General features: G+C 47.2%; 1 protein-coding gene across 18 annotated transcripts in view; it reads right to left on the bottom strand.

Moving 5' to 3' along the window:
* Nucleotides 1-7,567: 7,567 nt before the first annotated feature.
* The window catches only part of SCHIP1 (schwannomin interacting protein 1), a 149,304-nt gene continuing 134,116 nt past the window's right edge, over nucleotides 7,568-22,755 (bottom strand). For 11 of the 18 annotated variants that reach the window (XM_070509739.1, XM_014830249.3, XM_070509748.1 and 8 more), the window contains 5 exons: nucleotides 16,858-16,975; nucleotides 15,691-15,888; nucleotides 14,656-14,779; nucleotides 12,203-12,296; nucleotides 7,568-8,198 (listed from right to left, as the gene is read on the bottom strand). In XM_070509739.1, coding sequence (XP_070365840.1) covers nucleotides 8,147-8,198; nucleotides 12,203-12,296; nucleotides 14,656-14,779; nucleotides 15,691-15,888; nucleotides 16,858-16,975 — 586 coding nt within the window. In that variant the 3' untranslated portion in view covers nucleotides 7,568-8,146. Of the gene's footprint in view, nucleotides 8,199-11,649; nucleotides 11,740-12,202; nucleotides 12,297-14,655; nucleotides 14,780-15,690; nucleotides 15,889-16,857; nucleotides 16,976-22,755 lie in introns of all 18 variants that reach the window. The other 7 variants (XM_070509738.1, XM_070509744.1, XM_070509745.1 and 4 more) reach the window with 1 other exon arrangement.

Below are 22,755 nucleotides of genomic sequence, written 5' to 3'. Positions count from 1 at the left end.
TGACTGGCCTGGAAACTGAAGCCAAAGGAAATCCCGATGAAACTGCTTTCATCTTGAGCCAAGAAGCCTGGGTGACCTTGAGTTGGGAAGGACCATCAGTACTTAGAAGTCTCAGGGATCTGAAGTGGCCCTGAGACGGGGCTTTCATTTTCTGGCGTGATGTGAAAGCAGTGCCGCTCGCCCTGTTCATTGGTGGTGGAGGAAACTCCATGCAAGCACCTAAAATGAGAGCCATTTGTGTGTGAACTTCCTGTTTTCTTTGAAATTCAAAATTCTGAGGGTGAGTGAGTGTATTTGGCCCTGGGGAGGAACAGAGACGCCTAAGACACGAAGTCAACAGAGCTGTGCTGTGACGCAGGCGCAGTTAGCCACCTCGTATAAACACCAACTCTTGGATGATTTTATAGTCCAAAATTCTTGACGAGGCGTGTCATTTAGGAAGTGATACACATGTGTGTACTTTTAAAAAGAGGAAGTGGGCATTCAGACTTTTTATTTTAGTGGATGGGGAGGGCATTCCTAGCACTGTATTGGTACACCAGCTATGCAAATCAGGGGACTGTGCTGATTATAAAAGAAACAAGAGAGAGAATGAGGTTTGAAACACAAGCTAGACTTCAAACCACGATGGTCTATCCAGGACTCTTTCTCGTGAGGGGGAAATGGACAGTAAATTTCACGTGTGGCCAGAAAGGGTATAGTACAAAACTTTTATGTTTTATGTTTTATTGCTAGATTTTCCCCTCCCCTCCAAACCCCATTAATTTATGTTTCCCCAGTGATTCTCGCCTACGTTTTTAGGGGAAGCAGCCTCAGGATCAGCGTGGGAAGCAGGGAGCCTCAGAAGAGGTCTTTAATTGTTTATGTGTTGCCTGTGAAATTCATAAACTGGTTATTGAGCTTCTTCAAGGCTGCCTCCGGCGAGTCCTGTGGCCGGGGTGGTCCCGGGCAGCCTGACTGACGTCCCGCTCTCACTGTGGGGCCTGTCCACGAAAATAATCCATAACCAATCTATAAATGAAAATTTTGGAGAGTTTATTCTGAGCTAAAATGTGAGGACCGTGGCCCGGGGCCTTTCCCCCCAAAGGAAGAAAGGGCACTGAAGAAGTGGGGTGCACAGAGTGGTTATATACCCCCAAACAGGATGTTTCACATGATTGAAATGTCCTTTTACGATAGTCACGAGTCTGCTCTGTCAGCACAGTGATTGATGAAAACAGCAGGTAGGTCTGCTGTCTGGGTGGACACAGCAGCATGGCAGTTCTGTTGTCTCGAGCTGGGTGGTCACAGGTGAGCTGGTGGTCAAAGGTGAGCACAGCAGTCAGTTCCTAGCCTAAGAAAGATGCTTATCCCTAAGGAAATGCCAATGTGGGGGGAAGTTGCACCTTTTTCTTAAGGCCATTTGTTCTTGCCATAGGAAATGTTTTAAAGCAGATATACAATGCATGCTTGATGGCCACGTCAGGGCCTTTTGGAAAAAACAGGCCGAATTAGGTTTACACTAAATGGCTTCCTCATATGCTCCAATATATCCTATTGCTTGCCATTTCTGTGTCAGGCCCAAAGCGCGTCCTTGGGGGCGCCGATCGCGCAAAGAGCTGCCGCCGCCGGTCCGGCTGTCCCTCATGGTCGCCGTGGCCGGGCAGTGAAAGCGGCTCCTCCCCCCGAGACCCCCCAGGCAGGGAGCGAGTCCTCCGCCAGGGCCGCCCACCCGTGCACTGCCGCTCTGGGCGCAGCCAGAATTGCCACAGACGCGTTTATGACTCCCATGCAAAACATCCCTGCCCCTAATTCCTCTTCCTAAGGTGTTTCTCACTTCCCTTAAAGAGTACTTAGCCTGGGGGCTGACCCTGGCCCAGCGGTTGAGTTCGCGCGCTCCGCTTAGGTGGGCCAGGGTTTCGCAGGTCCGGATCCCGGGCGTGGACATGGCACCGCTGGTCAGACCACGGTGAGGCAGCGTCCCACATGCCACAACCACAGGGACCCACAACTAGAATATACAACTATGTACTGGGGGGCTTTGGGGAGAAGAAGAAGAAAAAAAAGAAAAAAGGTTGGCAACAGATGTTAGCTCAAGTGCCAATGTTTTAAAAAAAAAAAGGAGCCTGACAGAGTTGCCTGGTGCTGATCCTCAACGTGATTTGCGTCTAAGACAATGACATATGTTAAAATCAACCTTCTTAAGCAGCAAGGACAGGAGTCCTTCACATCACTGGAAAGAGGAAATGGATGCTTGTGATAAATTAGTGAAGTCCTTTCTCCCCGTTGCCTGTTAAGAGTCAACCCCGTTTTCACCTTGAACTCTCCATCTAAATTGTTCCTAAGGTGAAGTGTGGGCTCCTGGCTGTCTCTCACATGGCTTTTCTAATACCAGGGACTCTCTGTGACCTCTAAAGCTCTGTGACCCAAAAGGCCCCCTCACAAGGTGAGACGACACATCATGACACACTGTGATTTCTACTGAGAACTCACAGACGTCTGGAAGGAAGTAACTTTATGAGGCAGAAAATTAAAGAACTCACTTCCAGCCTGTCTTGGCTTTACCAGAGTCAGGATACACACCGCTATAGCCTGCAAAGCCAAAAAGCAAATAAGGTATTGATTGAATATAAAAGAAAAGAGACTCTGGTAGTAAATAACTGCTAAGAAAGTTTGAATGCCTCGTCTGGAAGGTGAAAATAAAATCACCTTCACCATAAGCATTGCTTTTCTGTCCTGTGCTCTTGTACAGCAGTTTTTAAAACAAGGGTCATGTTATAACCACAGAAAGAGCATTGTTCTAGAACAGAGAAATGTAGGGAGAGAAAGATGCTACAGGAAAGAATTTCTTACAACCAATTAAGCTACCAAATGAAAGGTCTTTGGGCTCCATAGAAATTAGGAGACACTTTCATTCTGCACAGCCAGACCCATTAATTCATAAAGTATTTAACATAATATTCATTTATACCAACAACCGACTACAAGCCTCAATTAAAGTAGCCTGAAAAACTCATTACCCATCAACCTATCTCCTAATGAATGTGTCATATCTTATTTAGAAAAAATAAATGAACATCAATGCAAAAGGTAATTATGTTTTCTAAGCATCAGAAAATTCAGCTTGGGTAGTAATAACCAAAGTATGGTCTCGAGGATCGTAGAAACCCAAGGCTCTTCCAGATGGACACCAAAGAAGTCTCCTGTAGTCACTTGATACATAATTATGTTTCTGGCATCATAATAAAATCCTTCCTGTTTCTGGCATGAATTGTTTGTCCATGACAAATCCAATTTTGACGTTCTCTGGTTTCTGCCTCAGTGGCTAAGGGAAAAGACAGAATGGAGGACAGGATTTAAACTAAACTGAAGGCGCCAGCCTGTGGCCGAGTGGTTAAGTTTGCACTCTCCGCTTCGGCAGCCCAGGGTTTTGCCGGTTCGGATCCTGGGTGTGGACATGGCACTGCTCATCAGGCCATGCTGTGGCAGCGTCCCACATGCCACAACTAGAAGGACCCTCACTAGAATACACAACTCTGTACTGGGGGGCTTTGGGGAGAAGAAGGAAAAATTAAAAAAATAAAAGTAAAAAACCTTGAACTAAACTGAAGAGGTCCATGAACTGAAAAAGGGTGAGTCAATGACCTAGAGAGGATTTTCTATCAGAAAAGAGGTGAGGCCTCTGGAAGCAGCGTTGCATGGTGGTTTGTCTTCAGAGACCTGAGTTTGTGTTCCGGCTCTTTCTTAAAGGACTATGGCTGTCCTTGTTAAGGACTGACATTAGTTACAGTAATGCTAGCTGTTGTAATAAAGACATTTGATGCAGTACAATGCCTCAAACATAATCATAGTTTATTTCTCACTCCTGTAACCATCTGAGGTTGCAGCAGGCAGCAGGCAGCTCTCCTCTGCAGTGGACACAGGGACCCAGACTCCTTCCATATTGTGGCTCTGCCATCCTCTAGGTACTTGTGATCACAGCTGGTGCAAGGAGAAAGAGAAAACATGGAGAAGGCAAACTCCTTTGAAGCTTTGGCTGGAATTAAGGCCCACCACACCCACTCACATCCTACTGGTGAGAATCAGTCATGGGTCACACTTAGATGCATGAGGGTGGTGGGTGGGAAATGCAGTTCCTGTCTGTTTAGCCGTTTCCCAGGGACAACTCTATAACTATGAACATGGTAGGGAGCATGAATTTTGGCAGACGCCTAGTGGCATCTGCCATAGGGCTGTTTACTAGAGACAGAAGAGACGACACAGTCTGTGGAAGGAAAGGCTCTGGATCATAGATCAAAAATTTGGTGAGGTGAGGAACTTAAGGAAGAGTCAACCAGAAACTGGGAATGAAGCTTGAGAAATGAGACTAAACCTGAGTGAAAGCCAGGCCGAGGGGCTCAGCCCTCAGCTGAGAGGAGAGGCACTGGATGTCAGGAAAAGTGAAGAGCACCGCCAGTTAACGGAGGGGACAAAAGGGCCAGTCCCAGCGAGCAGACTTTCTCCTCAAGAAAAGACTCTGCTTGTTCTGGGCTGAGGGCTCTGGTTACGAAGGCAGCTGACGTTTGCCTTTACCCTCAGGTAGGAAACAGAAAAATCTGTATTCAGGATGCAGATGACAGTCCTTGGAGGCTACAGGTGTGCGGGGGGTGTGTGTGTGTGATGGAGACAGAATGAGAGAACCAGTTGCGTCAAGGAAGTGACACTCATGCTCTCTAAAGATGAAAATGAGTTGGTGTTTGTCAGACACGGGGGGTTGGTCCAATTTGTTGCAAGGAATGGAATTTCTCTGCAGTAGCCTTCTCTGGTCTTCCCTACCTTAATCAGCTCTCTGTACTCTGAAGTATCTAAACACAATACCAGGTCATGGTTAAAGAAAAAAGTGAAGCGATCACACAATAAAAGTGCAAGTAGAGGTGAGTACAAGCATGTTTATTGTGTGTCTGTTTTCAGTGGCAGAAATGTGTAAAGATCCTTAATGTCCATCCTTAGAGGGAATGGCTGAAAAAAGTATGTACCACCATACTGGGGATTACTATACAGCTGTTAAAAAGAATGACTCAGATCTGTCTGTACTGACCTGGAAGGAGGTACCTGGATAAAGCAGGTTGCAAAGCACTGTGTTTTCTGTGACCCCACTTTTGTATAAGCAAGTTGAAACACAAAACCTACCTGTGTCTGTCTGTAGAATCATGGAGAAAAGTGTGTAAGAATACACTCCAAGCTTTAACACTTATTAGGAGGCGGGTGGAGGGACTTGAAGATTGAAGTTACTTTTTCCTTAATAATCTGCTTTGTAAATTAATGATTAATAAGCAGGAACAAACTCATAAGAATGTGTTAAATCTCAGAAACCGGTAAAACGCAGGATGCCTCCTCCACCCAAACCCTCATCATTACTTCTCCTTTCAATGATTATTTACTGAGTATGTACTGGGTGCCAGGTGCTTTCACAGACATTACGTTATTCAAGCTTTAGAATTATCCCAGGAGGTCTTATGTACAGGTGGTAAAATAGAATTTTAGTAACTTGCTCAAGGTCAAAGCACTAGAAAGATGGTGGGGTCGGCATCTGTGCCCAGGCTCTTCCGGCCCAGAGCCCTCGCGCTCCTTACACCTCACTCTCTTATGGTCAAGAAGAGGGCCCGCCCGCCCTGGTTTTTAGGTCAAGTAGTCTAGCATTCTAACTAAGCCTGGTTAACTAGGAAGCGTCCTCGTTTGCGCATGGAAGGGCTGGAAACCTAAGCAAAAGGACTAGACAGACCCAGCCTTGGGGAGAAACCCCTTGGAGGTGAGTCGCTTGGTGAACTCTCTCCTTGGGCAGAGAAGCGTGACAGGGACATGGGGACACTGAGTGTCAGCTCCTTTGAGGGTCTCGGGTGGTGGGAAGAACCGCTCTACTTTTAGCTGGATTTGACCCAGAGTCGTTTCGAGGGGCCCTTGTGGGTGTAATCTCACATTCCTCCTTCTCCAGTTGGGGGCTCTTCAGTTATGATAATGGGCTTCAAGCAACTGGAGAGCTTAGAGGCCATGGACTTCTTCAGAACACACTTCTAACCAGAGAGATTTCACTGCTTAAGACAAAGAGAAAACTCATTACTAAATTCTGACTGGAATTGGCAGTTCTGGAAAGGATGTACAGAATTCAGAGACTCTTTCTTGGTGGGCTGAGTTCTAGCATCAGGCTTCCAGGTCACGGGCATCCCAGAGGAGGTGTAGGTCCCACGACCGCTCGTACGTGGGCACAGGCATTTTTCGCAGTGCTCTTCCTAGCTCATCTGTCCCCCAAAGTTTCAGATTAACGGGAATATATTATAGTTAGAAAAAACTAGATGCTAAAACAATGGTTAAAGGAAAGCTAAAGCAGCAGAAAGTCTAAGGCAGTGGTATGCAACATGAGCATCACACCAAGCGGCCTTTAAAAAATCCTGATGCCCAGATCACACCCGGACCAATTAAATCACTATCTGTGGGGGTGGGACCCAGGCCCCAGTGGTTTCTGAAGTTCCCAGGTGACTCCACTGTGCAGCTAAAGATGACAACCACTGGCTTCCTGACCGCTGGTTTCCCCAGCTGCAGCAGCAAAGATCCGGCAGACGTGCCTGGATTCTCAGGCCTGGGGTCACCCCAGAGATCACGGACAGTGGGTGTGGGACTTCAGGGGAACTTTGGGCCCTGCCCTTTAGCTCAGTGGTGAGCAACCTGTCCTGCTCAACAGCCAGCTCACAAGAACCCGAGTGTGTTCATGCTGTGCTATGCTTCTGTTCCAAATGAAATAACTTGACTGAGGTCCATAAAGATGGTCACTGTTCAATTTAAGATGGCATATTTTGCCAAGATGATGATGAAAATTGGCTACTCTTAATTACTTAAAATATCTACCTGGGTATTTCTAAGAAAGGGAAAGGTGCACAGTTGTCTAAACTTTTGTCTTCAGACCACATCATGGACCTTAAAGCGGAACCAGGGGGGGCCTGTGGGTGGTTCTGGCACGCTGACAACTCCTTTTGGCTTTAGCTTATGGTTCTTGAATACCTACACGGACATTAGCTAATTACATCAACTTTCTGAAACTCTCTACTTATTGGGGAACAATCTGTAATCTACTTTAGACTTGCCATTTTTCTTCATGAGACCAACAGAAGCGGTTAAAATTTGAAATGGCAACAGCTGGCCTTAGGAAAAGTACAAAGGCAAGCATCATTTGTTCATGTGGCAAATTTGGTCAATGGAGTTTTGACACAGTAACAAGCTCTAACAAGACCAGCAGCTATTAAACAGTGAAGCGCTAACGTGCCAGATCGATACCTCTGAGCAACAGAAGTGCCAGCTCTGATGTTGCCGATGTTGTCTTCTTTGCATCACTCACACACACCCTCGCACACACCTCCCCTCCCACCTCCACCACAGACACCCTCATTCAGTCACACCCTTTACAACCTTCCCAGCATTTGCCGCCTTGCTGTCCTCTGGAGCATGCTGTGTTTGCACTGACAGAAGCTTCCTGGTGGGGCATTCAGTTGTGGATGAGTGAAGAGGGGAGAAATACAGCCAGGCTAGGGCTTGCTAGTGAGCAAAAAGACATATCATATGAAACAAAGTTTTAATTTTTATTTTACATATTTATACATAAAACGTTCAAAGAACCCTCTGAATCCAACAGAATGTTAATAGCACATCTAAAAATGAACTTCAGGTAGTCAACATTCACAAAATGTTGAAGACTGATTAAAATATATCAATTACGGAGAGCTACAACTTCACTACGAGGCAGGCATGTATGCTGGACTTGTATAGCACCGTCATTTACAGTTCTTCAAACTACAGGGAAGAAGGAAAGGAGCCAACGGTCAAATACTGCTCCAACTTAAAAGCTCTAAACCAATAAAAATAAAGTTAAAACTACCTTCTTTCATTAACCATGATTTGTGATGGTGTAAGTACTGTACATTTTTTGTAACAATATTTTATTAAAATGCCTGATATTCAGTGGCACAGTAAAAAAATTAAAATAAATTAAGAAGCAAAGGCCGATCACTGGACGTTAAGCTTCAGACATGATCAATGACTAACACTGGTGTTTGTCTCTGCGCCACCTTCAGCAACAGCATTTTTACAACCACAGAAGCAAAATAAATTCTAGCTCGTCATCTGGGTGGATGGCTTCTGCTCACTTTGCAGGCATTTTCTCTGCCATGTGCTTCTGTTGACTTTCGGCATGTCTGTAAAATTAATAATACAATTATTTAGTGCTAAGAAGAAAGACCCAAACTGCTTTCCAATCAACGGCTAAAACATCCTCCAAACTGAGGGTCAGAGGCACTCCGCGGAATGAAGACGCAGTGCTTAATTTAAATAGATGTGCCCTCTTCTGTTTTCTATTCTGCGTATGATTCCTTGTATTTAATGAGACATTGGATTGATCTGAGGCTGGCAGATGTCACTACCTTTGAGAAGAACAGTGTTGTTTTTAAAAATGGAAAGAGAGACGTATTTGGATAATTTACTCAGCAAATGTTTAGTAGGTGCCTTCTTGTGCCAGGCACTGCTCCTGGCCTGGGGACTCTGTGGTGGGCAGACCATGGGGACTTTGTTCTCACAGAGCATACATCCCAATGGAGAGAGACAAGAAAGGAACAAAAAGCAAACAAGGGGACAGTGGAGAGAAAATAAGCGTTAAGCAAAAAGTCAAAACAAGGTGTTATGATAGAAAGTAACTCTGTGATGACTTTACCCAAAACACAGGCACACAGACACAAATCTGAGTATTAACGAGGCTCCTGTTAATTCAGATTACCAATCTGAAGCCAGTGATCCAATTCCACTCTTACAGAAGCTAAAGTGGTAGGCCTTCATGGATGTAAAGACTTCCCATGTTTGCACGCTCCCCCATGCATTAGTGCTAAGCGCACGGTCACGGCAGTGAGGGTGGCATGAGTCTTCTTATTCATCAAGCCCTATTATGGCCTGTGAGCCCAAAGTTTGGCCAACCCAGCAGCCGGCCAGTGGAGACAGAGCGGGAGGAATGGCCAGGCCGCTCACATCCCTTGAACCGGCACTAATTAAACGTCTTGCCAGAGGGTGGGAAGGTCTGAAGGCAGCAAAAGACAAATGTTTTGAAGAAGGATTTTAGGAAATTATAAATTTGGCAAGAGAAAAGCATCTAAGGGCATGGTTTCCAGCTGTAATCAAAGGCTCAGGGCAGTTTGGGTGTGTCGCCTAGACTGGGTAGTCAATGACGTCAAGTTTCACTCACTAGTTCTTTGCAGAATGTCTCATATCTATGGTACGGGGAAAACAAACCACAAATACTTCCTGAAATAGGGAAGTGACAACAGTGTCCTTGCCACATTCTGCAGCCCACAGATACGTGGTGCTATGCATTTAACAATAAAGGGACTCAAGAAAAAGATGTCACCAGCCCTCTCTTCTAAGCAAAGTCACACAGCCCATCTCACGGCCCTGTTGACATGAATAAACGAACCTCGATCATTTTCATAAAGTAGCTCACGGGCCTCATTTAACAAATTCAGCTCAAGCAATATTTTGATGCACAGTGAGCTAAGATTCCACCGTGGCTAAGCCATAGCTCTTAGAGCAGCGTTTCAACGTGTAGCTGTGTGTACGTGTGTGCACATGCATGCACACCTACAGCAAGGGGTTTTTCTGAGGGGAGAAAAGAACAGACAGGAACTAGTTTTAGAAAATATTGAAAGTTCGGTGTTATTTTGAGACATACATAAAAGGGCAAATTTCATTAAAATTTTAAACAAAGGAGGGAAAAGGTTCCCATCCATAAAACTAAAAAGTTCTCATCAACTATTTATATGAAAATCCTTATTAGGATTTGTTCCACTCAAGCCCCATAGGACTCCTTTTTATCAACAATCATTAGTGAGGACCCACTATGTACCTGGCAGGCCCTGTCTTAGGCTCTGGGGACACAGCAATGAAGGAGAACGATGTCATCTCTGCTTTCAGGGCTTTACAGTCAGGTGGGGAGAGACAGCAGACAGATATAACACAGTATGCCTGGGCTCCACACGGGAGGGATGCCGTGTGTTGCCAGGAACACAGAGAAGAGATCCTACCCCAGTCTGGGGCCTCAGGGAGCACTTAGGCGGCGTCTAAACCAGTGGTCCCCCAATTCGGCTGTGCACTGGGATCATCTGGAGAGCTTTATGCCCAGGCCACTCCACAGAGTAACTAAGTCAGAACCTCTGGGGGTAAGATCCAGGCATCCATAGTTTATCAAGCTCCCCAGGTAGTTCCAATGTGCAGCCAAAACTGAGAACCACTGATCCAAACTGACCCTGGAACGGGAGGAGTTGGACAGGTAAAGGGAATAGGTGAACAGAACTTCCCAGAGGTCCCAGGGCCACGCTCTCAGCCTTCTGGGATCTGGCTGCAAACTCTGGGACTGCTACCTTTAGGAACGCCTAAGTATTCTCGATCACCCCATGAGCGAGGTTGTATTTCTGCAGCCAGGAATAGACAGAAACTTCTCCCCATCTGCTCCAATTTAAAGGGCTCCTCCAACACTATTCTATTAGGGACTCTTCTCCTTTTAACCTCATGGTTCTGCCTCCCCCACTTCCCAGGATCACATCTGAAAGGCCTAGAATGACACACTGCAAATCTAAGTAAAAGCTTCACACTCTGAGGGAAGGGGGGCCTCTCAGTGTCCTTGCAATGAGGAACGCCAGCGCTGCTCTGAGGGGCAGATCACAGGTCTCTGTGGTCACAGGCAAGTCACAGCAGTTACCCATGAGTCTACAGTCACGGCTGCAGAACGACATTTCGGTCAAGGACAAATCGCATATACAATAGTGGTCCCATAACATTAGTACCACGCAGCCTAGGTGTGTAGCTGCCTACACCATCTAAGTTTGTGTAAGCACACTCTATGGTGTTCGCACAAGGACGAAACTGCCTAATGATGCATTTCTCAGAACGTGTCCTTGTCGTTAAGTGACACGTGACTACATATTTTTCAGAAGATGCACGTCCTGGTTGTATATTTCACTATTGATTTCCCATGTAACACCTCTATGCAAACTTCTCAGACTAACAAAAAGGGACGTGTCTTGCAGGATTGGTGCAGGGCCTGAACACATCTGTAGAGGGCAGTGGTAGCGAGTGTGGCTGTGGTATTTCAGACGCAGGCAAATACGCTGAGAAGGTACGAGAAGGCCTACTGGGGTTTGTTTTTGTTTTTGTTAGGGGCATGGCAACATAATATCCAAGACTATTTATATAGCATGGCATCGAGAAAACCTCTTATGCAGTGTCACACACTGAGTGGAGTCCTGCGGCAGCTGCCGAGCACATTTCCACCACCTGCGTCCTCCGGCTTCTCTAGGATGCTCTGGGTCAGGTGGTTAACTCTTCGTGTTATTGTGACGAGCAGTGCTCCTTCCTTCCTCGGGGAGCCTTCTGCTCTCCGAATACCATTTCTGGGATTAACTCTAATTGTTCCCTCCCGGTGAAGGATGTCCTGTCTCAGGAAAGGTGCCCCAACGAATATGAGATAGTAGGGATGCGCACAGGATACAACACACTTTATATACCTAGGGGGACAGGCTTTTCTACAAGGAAAACTACTAAGAAATGCCAGCTCTCAACCAGCATTACCCTAGTTTCCTTACCCCCAGGGAAGGAAGCATTCTTTACCTCTTGACAGAGAGTGCTTGGAGCCGGGCCCAGCTAGAAAGTCAAGTCCTGGAGTGTCCCCATGGTGAGAGCAATCTGGTGGCACTGGTGCTGTGGAAAGATGCCAGTGTCTCTGCCTTCTGGGCATGGCAGATGCGATCAAGAGCTGGGTCACATAACAGCAAGTGCCACTATGTGGCACCCACCACGTGACTGATCCTGGGCTGGAAACACTCCAGCATGGAATGGCTCAGGGCCAACTCCTCGGGGGTCCTGCAGGATAAAGGCCTCCTAGGCCATAACTGCTGACCTAATGATTAGGTGGGGGTGTAAGAAGCGCTAATGCACTGACAACCTATCACAAGGGACAAGGTTGTGAAAAAACAAAGCACGTAGAAAGGAGCAGTTTTGGCTACTTCCCTTCCATCTCAACAGCTGAGCTCAGCAGCGATCAGGTGAGTTCCTCAGGGAAGTAAGGGAGGAAGTTCTCTAGGGCTCACTCTTGCCTCAGGTCTTCAACTCCAGACCATCCCAGGCTCCGTTCCCTCTTTGGAAAGGGGGAGGCAGCACTGACCTGGTCAAGTCCTCGATGTCCACCAGCATGGCATCCTGCTCTGTGTGCAGCTCATCTCGAATGAGAAGCAGCTGGACCAACTCTTCATTCAAGCCTGCGGCAAAGGAGAGAGAGCATTTACGAACAGATAAGACTGTATCTAAGTCCGAAAGTGTAACTATTTATAGATCATTATACACGTACCATAGATACATACACACACATATATATAAACGGCTTATACTGGCTTCTGATAAGCCCAGGATAGTCATCAATTTGACAATATGAGTAGTTTGCAAAATTATAGAAGTGTTGGAAGAAAAACAGTAAAGTGTTTTCAATTATATTCACATTAAACTGGGAAAAGAAACTGTTAGCTGTTAGGAAAATAGCTTGTTAGAAAAAGTGGGATTTTGTTTTGAAGAAACGTGAACAAAAAAGTTTGGGGCATATTAAGTTTTCCGCTGTTCATCTAGAGGATGCTCCTGCCACTGAGAGCTAGGGGGGCCCGCGCACCTGACAGCGCTCAATCATCCGCCCTGCAGGGGGGAAGGCGCCCAGGGATGTCACAGGCTTCCCGCGGCCCTGAGAGGCCCTCTGTGCAGGCTGTTCTAGGAAAGGCATATCTGAAGACACTGGAAAGCCAGCTATGCAAGACCTGAAGAAGCGACCCCCGAAACCTTGGGACAGTGGGTACCAAGGAAATATTCCTTAGGACTTAAACTAGGAATGACACAGACGGAGACAGTTCCAATCCTCGTGAACTCAGCGCTCTGGGTTAGTGTGGCTTCCGCCCCTGAAACACATGAACAGGTAATGGGCTCTCTCTTGCTTTTCCCCCTCAGATGGGCTAAGAATTAAAGCTTCTAGGTCCAAATGCACGAACACCGGGGGGAGGCGTTAACTGAGCAAGAGCTCTGGGCCCGGAAACAAAGGATGGAAGGATGTATTCAGCGGGGTCCTCCTTGCAAAGGCTTTGAGAGATCCCGGCTTAAAATGAAGCATTTATCTGCCTTTACATCAGACTAGTTTCCACTTAAAAAAGGGAGAAAAAGCAGCATACGGAGAGGTCTAAAACTTTATCTAGTTCAGAAAAGGACTAGATGGCCATTTTATTATTTAAAGTCTAAGGAAGGTGTTCCCATAGTGAAACATCAGAAAGCCTTTTAAGTCCTTGAAAGAATAACACTCCTAGTAATTTATTCTCAACTAAAATTAAAACGTAGCAGAATTTTTAAAAAATCCTCTGAATCTATGGTTTCCTAATTAAAATGTTAAAGCTTTCTCTTGCCTTTAAACCAACACTGGCTGTGTCACCCGACACAGTGTGTCTGGCTCCAGCCGTGCGCTCCCAGGGCAGCCTTCTGGGCTGGCTCTCAGTAGGTGCCATTATAGCGCATCGGAATTGTTTTCCCATATGAAGTTTTAAACTTTTTATTATGGAAATTTTCACACTGAGACAAAAGCAAAGAGAACAGGTTAAGGAGTCCCCACGCCCCGTGCATCTAACCAGCCTCAACGACTGTCAACTCACGGCCAATCCCGACTGTCTATCTCCCCTTCTCCTATTGGATTATCTTAAAGCAAATTCCAGACATCATATTATTTCATCTGTAAATGCTTCAATAGGTACCTCTAAAGGTTCTTTTTTTTTTTTAAAATTAACATAACTGCAATACCTTTATCATACCTGAATAAATAAATAAGTCTTTACTAAAACCTTCCGTCAGTGTTCAGATATCCCTGCTTGGCTCCTAAATGCTCTTCTATAGTCGGTTGGTTTGAATGCACTTGGTTGGCACGTCTCCTAGGTGACTTCTCATCTCTAAGTCCATAGGATTGTACGGAATCCCGTGTTCCAGAGGCTGGGGGCACCTGGGTTCACATGGACTGACCACACTGCCCCACTGGGCATGTTCTCTCTCATCGGCCAAGCAACTGCCCTGCTCTGCACAACCCGTCACCTCGAGTGAGCACCCACCCCCCGCCACTTCTGCTGGAGGTCCTTCTTTATTCTGGGGAAAAAGGCCCATACTCCGTTACCTCGTAATGTCCACATACCAGTCATGTGTACTTTCACCACCTGGAGCGCCACAAAATAAGTCGAATTTGATTTGATGTCCTAAAATGAACGGACATACAGGTCGAGGGGATAATCATCTAATAAATGACCTGTAACTACTGAACGTGTTCTAGAAACAGATGTTGTGAGCCAAATACATGCCAGGCACTGTGCTAGGAGCTGGGGATGTAAGATGAATAAAAAACCCTATAATCCCTGTGAACCTTGAAAAATTCTTACTGAACGTTTTACGGTAACAAAACAAGAAAAGAGCCATGTGATTCTCTTCCTTTCCCTGCAGGCTCACAGGAAGGACCCAGTGACACGCACAAAGGAAGCGGATCCAGGAAGCAGGCCTATGCCGTTCTGGTCTACATTTAGGACCCCATCTTCAAGCACTTCTTGCACTTACTTTCTATCTGGGAATGGAGGTCGTTGACTATCACTTGTAGCTGCCCAACAGTCATGTCTCTCAGGTCAGCGGGCTTCAAACTTCTTTTCATCAGGCATTCACTTATGTGAGGCATGTGTGGCAGCTGAAGATACAAATGGGAGGAAACAGAGGTGTGAGCAGAGCAGCAAGGACTCAACAGAAGACCCCATCCTCTCCCAGGAGACCCGCCCTCACTCACCGGCTTCAGTTCAGGTTCTGTGCTTAAAAGCTTTCCCAATCTGACGTTCCCAACATGAGGCCCTACACACACACGACACGGTCTAAAATGCTCTTGGCATCAAAACACTACACTACTCAAATCACAAGCTTTCGGATAGGTCTTTAACCCAGGCTGTGACAACCGTGAGTCAGTCTAACATCCACAAACGAATTCCCAGGGAGCTCAGGTGACATCAGTGATGTGGACTGCGTTGCTCACATCAGCGATTTATTAATTGATACCCTGCTACAAGCACAGTGCTGTGTGCTCTGGATGCTTTGGTCACCGACTTCTCACAGTTGTGCTCTGACACAGGTGTTATTATTACTCCCATTTTATAGATGAGAAAACTGGGATTTCAGTAACTTGCCCGGAGCCCTGCAGCAGGTCAGCAGCAGAGCCAGGCTTAGGCTCCAAGCCCCAGGGTGCTTACCCACCAGGCTCTATTTTCTTCTTTGAAAGGGTGAGAAAGAGAACAAAGCAATAGTGGGTTTGCCACAACCAATAGGTTCCTAAACTGTGCTTGCTTCAAAGGAATTAAAATATTCCCATGACATCTAATATTGACCCTAAGAAACACAGCAGCTATGAATCAAGAGCAAAGCTGACTTCTGTGAAAACGGCTGCCTATGTATCTCTCAGCGATATGGTCGGAAGGAAAAAGAAAAACTTAAATATTTCTCAATGACAGTGCTTTTTACAAAGTGCCTCGTATAAGCCCAGGTTGCGTAACTCTGGGCAGGGACGGGGGCAGTGTCCCCCACGCTGGCTGCACCTCAGCGTTCGCTGCTTACGAGATCAGCGACGGGAGACTTTTTCCTGTTCTGTTTTTCCACTTCTACTTGCATTTTGGCCATTGGTTTGGCCATGGCGAGGGCCATTTTGGCTTCGGCTTGCAGTTTCTTTTGCCTCGTGAGGAAATCCATGTCATCCAGGGATTCAGACTCCTCTTCAGTAGTGTCTCTATCGGAATAGGAAGAACTCTGTTTGCTCTGCGAAAGGAAAAAAAGAGCAGGCCTGAGCTCGCCGTGCTGGGCGCCATCTTTGGGGACGGGCCCCAGCATCCCGAGCCCTGTCTCAGAGCTGCCATGAGTCCCTGTCAACGCAGCTGTCTGCTTGATCTGATCTGTACGAATCTCAAGTAACATTAAAAAAGGTAGTTTATTTCCTCAGTGTCAACCATAGACTCTGATTTTAGCATAAAGAGTAGTGTCATTAATAATGGGGAGAATATATTTATGACAAACTCAAGAAGTTTTGATTCTTGGTCTCAACGCCTCCCTGAGGTGATGAGACACAGCAGAACACTGAACCCAGAGCTAAGGCGGCACAGCGCCCCCGAAGCCGACGGGGCCTCTGGTAGGCACGGAACTTCTGACGTCACAGTGCACGCACTACTGACACGGTTTCCTCTTGGTTGGTCTTTGGTAAGAAAGATGCTCAACAGACCTCACAGAAAGGAAAAGAATTCCAGCAACAGGCTCCCAGGATCATTAAGCCATCCTTAATATGCGTGCAAGGAATGAGGAGCAGATGCTTTACACACGTGATCTTGCTAGTTTCTCTGAGCAACATCTCGATGTGCTAGTCTTCCAACCCCTGCCCTCCTCCCATGCCCTGCCTTTCACAGTGTGTCCTGCTGCTCGTCTGTGCTCACATTTCTAACCCCAATGGGGAAGGACTGGTATACAGCATATTTTCCTTTATAATTTTTTAGGGCATATGTGCTTTTTCTTATGGTTTAATATGAAAGTAGTTGCCTACTTTAGCAGGGCTTATGTCTCCTTATTGTATCACAGTTTCGATTCTTCAATTGCTGTCAAATTTTAGGGGCCACGTCCAGGAATGTCAAGAGACACTTCCTTTTAAATTTCTGCAACGTTTGTTCCTGAGTAACGACAGAAAAGAGCTGAACACCCAAAAGAGCACACACAAGCGCCAGCGGCAGCTTCTGCACTCACCATGGGAGACAAGGGGGTGTCCACGCTGGTTTCGGTCTTGCTGTCGTCGGCGTCGCTGTCCTTATCGCTGCCGCTGTCGTTCACGAAGCATATCTGGAGGTTCATCCCGCTCTGCAGGCTGGGCAGAAGCAAGCGGACACCCTCACTCAGCCATCTGCCTTCTGCCGCACCCAGAAACACTGCCCAGTTTTGCTAACACAAAGTAGTTTTATGTGTTCTTCAAGTGGAGAAACGAGGGACCAATATTACTCCCAACTTATAAATGATAACTTTTACTAGAGGATAATAATGATAAGTTGATAAGTTGATAGATGATAAAATGATAACTTTTGCTAATATTGTATTAGTTTTTTTCACACCAATTTCATGTTTAGTGAAAAATAACTTAAGGCCACATATTATAGCACCCAGTACAATACCAAACACATCGTTAGCACACAAGAAAAATGTGTCGAGTCGTTGAGTTTACATTCCCGTCAATGAAGATGAACGGCGAGTCCGCCAAATAAAGCTGCCTGTGCCACGGGGGCCATCCACAGCAGCTCACTAGAGCCAGCAGCCCAGGCCACAGCCCTCTGAAGAAAGAGACAAGAATAGGTTCGTCTGCAAGAAAACTTTATGTAAGGCAGTTGCCAAAAGCCAACCAAAGGAGCTCAACTATGTCATTAAGAAAAAAACAGACCACAGGGTCACTCTAAAGAAACTTAAGGACGCCCCCAAACCCAGGCAGAAGGGCGCCCCCTCAGGACACAGCGAGGTTGCACAGGCTGCCGCGCGCACGGAGCGCCGGGGCGGGGAGACTGCTCCGAGCGCGCGGTGCCTGTCGCGAACCTGGAAGCTCCACTGGGGGCGCGGCTGGACATGCGGCCACAAAGGGCCAGCCGGCGGGTCCAGCTCTTTGCCCTAACCTTTTGAAGGCGCACACATGTCAGCACTGCGTGGTGACAGAGCTTTGAAAGCAGTCATTTTCTTGGCATCCCGCGCAGCCCCAGGGTGCGTGCGAACTCAGAGAAAGAAAACGCGCAGGAGGCCCCTTGGCCGCGAGCGACAAAAACGGCAGGGCGCGGCCAGCCCCGTGGGGACGGGGGCGGGGACGCGGCACCGCGCTCAGGGAGAGCGCGAAGAGCAACTCCGCTCCTCGCTGACGCTGGTACTGGATTTTTTTTGTTCCAGTGGGTAGATAAGCTATGTACAAACTGCTCAGATGACTCACATGAAGTGCTTCTTTGACAATGATGCAGAACCCAGAAAAACAAAATCCAGCGCCATCACGCAGGCCGCGGCGTGCATGCACTGCCACCTGCTGGCGGCTCGCAGCACGGCCGGGGCGGGGCGCGCAGGCGGTGGGGCTTAGGTTCCGAACCCTCACTTCTTCCCCAAGGCCCATCACCTCACCTCCAAGAACCTCCGTTTCCTCATCTGTAAAACGGGGGGGATAATTCAGTGTTTTGTAGGAAGGAAGAAAACAGCCAGCTCAGGGCCAGGCGCAGGCAGGTGCTCTGCACCTGTTCACCGTTCTCTACTTTCTGAAAGCCCCAAGGGACGCAGAATCCCCAAGGCGAGGCCACTTCGTACAGGGGCCTCTAAAGCCACTTCCCTGAGTATGTCCCCTGGTGGCGGCAGCGCCCTGGCCGCTGGCAGCTCTGAGCGGCGAGCCCGCTGAGCGCCAGGCAGCCTGGACTGCCGCTGAGCTGCCATTTGTCTCCGCCCAACCCTCTCCCGCTGAAGTTTTTCCTGGAGAAATCTAATATGTTCAGTTTACCCTTTGATCCCATATAAATAAAGTTTTAAAACTTATTATCTGTAGTTGGTCAAAAAATCCCCCAAATCAACCAATTTTTAATAATGAAACTCAAGATGTATGGATTGGAAGATAGTGGGAAATTAAACTGCAAATTAAAAAGAGACATGTTTTAAAGACATATTTTAAAATAAAAAAGATTTTAAATGCAACCTAATTCAAATGTAAGATTATGTAGCATCTTCTATTTATTGACTAAAGTCTTGAAAAGTGGTCACTGGATATACACATTATAAAAATATGAACTAACGTACAATACCATTACAAAATACGCTTTAAAACGTCCAAAGATAATGTATTTTCATTTTGAAGAAAGCGTGATCATAAATTTTGTTTTCTTCCCCCAAACTGATCTTTGTGCTAAGAATCAACCGTCCCGTCCCATACAGTGTTTTCAACTCAGGAAAAGGCAAAGAAAAAGAAAAGAAAGAAAGAAAAAAGGAAGGATTTAGTCGTCAGAGTGCAACGAAGAAACCCCTCGGGTAACTGCTCAGGGGCGCCTGAAGTTCTCAGAGTGCTGAGGGCGGGAATGCAACCCCAGGAAGAAGAAATCCTACGACAGGATACTAACGGCCCAGAGGGGACTTCAGTCAAGACATCAGAGAGTGGCCTCGGGTTTCCAGCAGGCTGTCTTTGCCTCTGGCCTCTGAGAGGGTTAAGATGCAGGCGGCCTGGGAAACGCGGCCCCAGCTCCCAGGCGGCGCCCACCCTCGGCCCGGTCTCCCTCCCCGCGCAGACGCCTGCTCACCAGCCTGGGAAATGCGCGCTGCCGGGCTCCAGTGTGCCTGGATCTCCCAAGTACTGTCTGAGGTGCAAACAAAACAGATCCTCATCTGGTTAATGAGCGATGTAATCCACGGTATCCAATTCAAGGTCACTTGATGTTTGCAGCAGCACTTAGCAGAGCACTGTGTGCAGAAGGTTGCTTGCTCTGCCCTACCTGTCGATTTTAGTTCCGAAAGTTCTGCATCCCGCTTACCCCAGGAACCCTCTGCTCCTTAGCACCATGCGGCGCTCAGGGACCACACCACTGCCCAGAGCTACTGACAGAGCCGTGAGGGTCTGGGAAGATGGTGTTCTGGCTGGAGAGGCTCGGCGACATAGAGATACAGACTAAGTATGACTTCTGGACATCTCAGTGTGAGCAGAAGTGGCCTTCTGAGGGCCAGCGCCTACTGGCCGGGGGAAGGCATTCAGTCCCGAGGCTGTTCAGCACCAGGTCTGCATGGTGTCCACAGTGAGGACTGCTACTTGGAAACCGCTGGTGCGACCCCCAGCCACCGTCACCAGGGATGCTGTTAAAATACACATGGAACTGACAGGAGGGAAGAGGTGAGACAACATATAAAAAACTGGCCAAGTGGTAATATGATTTGGTATAAAGATAACACTTTTTTCAAAATAAAAGGACAAGACCAGTTTATTCTCCGAGACAAACAATGCTACGGTTCTGAAGTTCACTGTGACTTCTAGCGGGGCAGTAACCATTGTGAATGGGGCCTTTGTCCTTGGCCTGGGGTTGTGGTGGCTGGGCCTGGACTGGTCTGACCCCAGCACGGAACCCCAGAAGTCTTTGGTGTTTTCTGATTTTATAAATGGGAATCTCCCAGTACCAGCTTGGACCACCAGTATCTACATATAAAGGCTTAAGAGTTTGGTTTGTACCCCCTGCACCGCCCCTTAGTTAACTTTACTTGAGCTGTTGCACTGAGTTTTAGTTAGAAGTATGTTCACTTACGTTGTCTCCTTGGGCTGAACCACGACCTGTGCATTACAGGCAAGGTAATGGTTACTCAGAGTGGTCCAAAAACCTGCCCCAGACCTGTGACAGCCTGATTATAAAAACAGCCCCAACCCTTCCCCTCCCTATTTCTGCCCCCTCTGCAATATGACTCTGTGGCTTCTTCCATCACGGCCTTCTTGGCCAGCAGAATGCAGAGGGAGTGACGGCGTTCCAGTTCCAAGTCTCCTGGGGACCCTGCCAGTGCCCTCAGAACAAGGCCAGGCTAGCCTGCTGGCAGACAGTGACTTCCTAGCACAGAGCTCAATCGGCAGTTGTTTCGACCGAAGACCCAGAGGCAGGAGAGCGCTCAGCCAAGAGCAGGAGAGGTGCTCGCCAGCCTGAAGCTGACTGCAGCCAGGAGCAAGCCCACGGAGCCCAGCTCTGATCAGCAGATCCGCTCGGCCCTCCAACACGCTCCTAAGTGGGTGTGCACTGATGTGGTGGCTTGTTATTGCTCATCATCACTGTGGCAACAGATAACTGGTACAAGTTCACAAAGCAAGAGACTACAGGCTGGACCTCTGGGTCTGGGTCCACTGCATTTAACCTCAGGTTTGCATTTATTAGGTGCTGCCTGTGATGGCAATATAATTTTAAAGGGCACACACCTTCTGTAGTTGCTGATAATTTCAAGGCAACTGTACAGTTTCCTTAAGAAACAGAGTGAGAAGGAACTTCTATATGTCTATGGATTTCAAGTATGCATTGCTCACGATCTCTCCACCACCAGTGTGGCTATGAGAGCCACTGGCGCCCTACTGTGCCATTCGTGACTCAATACCCCCAACCAGTGTGTGGCTGGGCCATTAAAATATATTATTTCCACTTATTTTAATGGATCTTTGATGCATTATTCAAAGGCTTTATATATAATGAATAATCACCCATATTTTCATACCATATCTTTTTCTGTTTCATGAGAATTTCAAAGGGGATGGGATGTAAAATGTGGTTGTAATTACCCAAGGGTAGCTGTAAACACATTCATTTTTCTACGGATTTGTTGTGAAGAATGTTGGGAACAGTCAAGGTTAGGGTGACCTCTGGCTGAGCCGCGTGTGTGAGGTGTCTCTATAGATGTGCTGAGGAGGGTCAGAAGGAGGTGCTGCCCTCCTTGCTAAGTTGTCAAATGCCCTCCCCACCCCCGGACCCTGCCCCTCCTCTTGTTCCACACTGACATTCACTCTGTGAGTTACAGAAATACCTGTTAGTATTAAAAAAAAAAAAGGAAAGGCAAAGTTTCTGCTTCCTAATACTTGTCATTGTACAATGTACCGCTATTTCTTATTTTACTTTAGTGGACTGTGTTAACTTTCTTTGGCTAGGGGGTGTGGAATGCATGGGATGATAATTTGACTTTTTAGAAAACAGTGGTATTCATATAACAGGTGCGAATATTGCTGGTCCAACATATATCATTACACACACACACCCACAAAGGTACGATTAATGACTTTTATAACTACATTAGGGAAAAAACAGATGTTTAGCTGCTCATCCATCCGCTCACTTGACGGTCAGGCAGTCGCACTCGGCATACCGCCTGCAGCGGGGCTAGTGCTGAGTAACTCTGTCCCCTTCGGCCAGGGCACCATCTTTCCAGTTTGCTACAGTCCTACCTATGCCTTTTATCTGGGGTACCTCACTCACTTATGTTTCTCGCTGGCCCCTCAGGGCATTTATAGTTCACAACCCTGTATCAAATGGATGCACAGTAAGAACCGAACCAGGAATGGAAATCAGGTCTTCTAACAGGTACCAAATGCTTGGATCATCAAATCACAATGTACAAATAGAAATGCGGAATATAGAGAGCACTGGAAGAGAACTCAAAAAACACTTAGCACACACTCCCTATCTTATATACAAGGAAAGAAACACTTTTGCTGCCTGGATATTAACTAGTAAGTAAGGTGCTAACCAAGAAGAGTGACTGAGCAGGGAACTGCAGAAGAAAGGTCTCGGTGAACTGGGAATGGGGAAGCCAGCCCTTCAGCAGTTATGTGCCCAGGGAAGTCAAGGGTAGTTTCAAACTCTGTGACAAAGAGAACGAGGGGAAAGGGTGACCTCATGTCTCTTCACGTCCTGTCCTGACCCGACATCTTACAGGACTCGGGCATTCGGCCTCCTCAGCAGAAGCCGAGGAAGGTAGCCCCAAAGCTGGCTGGGGTGTGCATGGCCCTCTCTGGGTTTCCTTTGCCTTAATCCTGCATATATTCTCTTCCTGCTCCCTTTTCTAAGGTTAGTTCTGGACCCTTCCATCTGTACATGTTCACACGATGGCTGGGAGGCATCCAACACCTCATGGCCACAG

This window comes from Equus asinus, chromosome 5, assembly GCF_041296235.1.
Source record: "Equus asinus isolate D_3611 breed Donkey chromosome 5, EquAss-T2T_v2, whole genome shotgun sequence".
NCBI classification, from domain to species: domain Eukaryota; kingdom Metazoa; phylum Chordata; class Mammalia; order Perissodactyla; family Equidae; genus Equus; species Equus asinus.
This window is presented reverse-complemented; position numbering and strand designations above follow the sequence as displayed.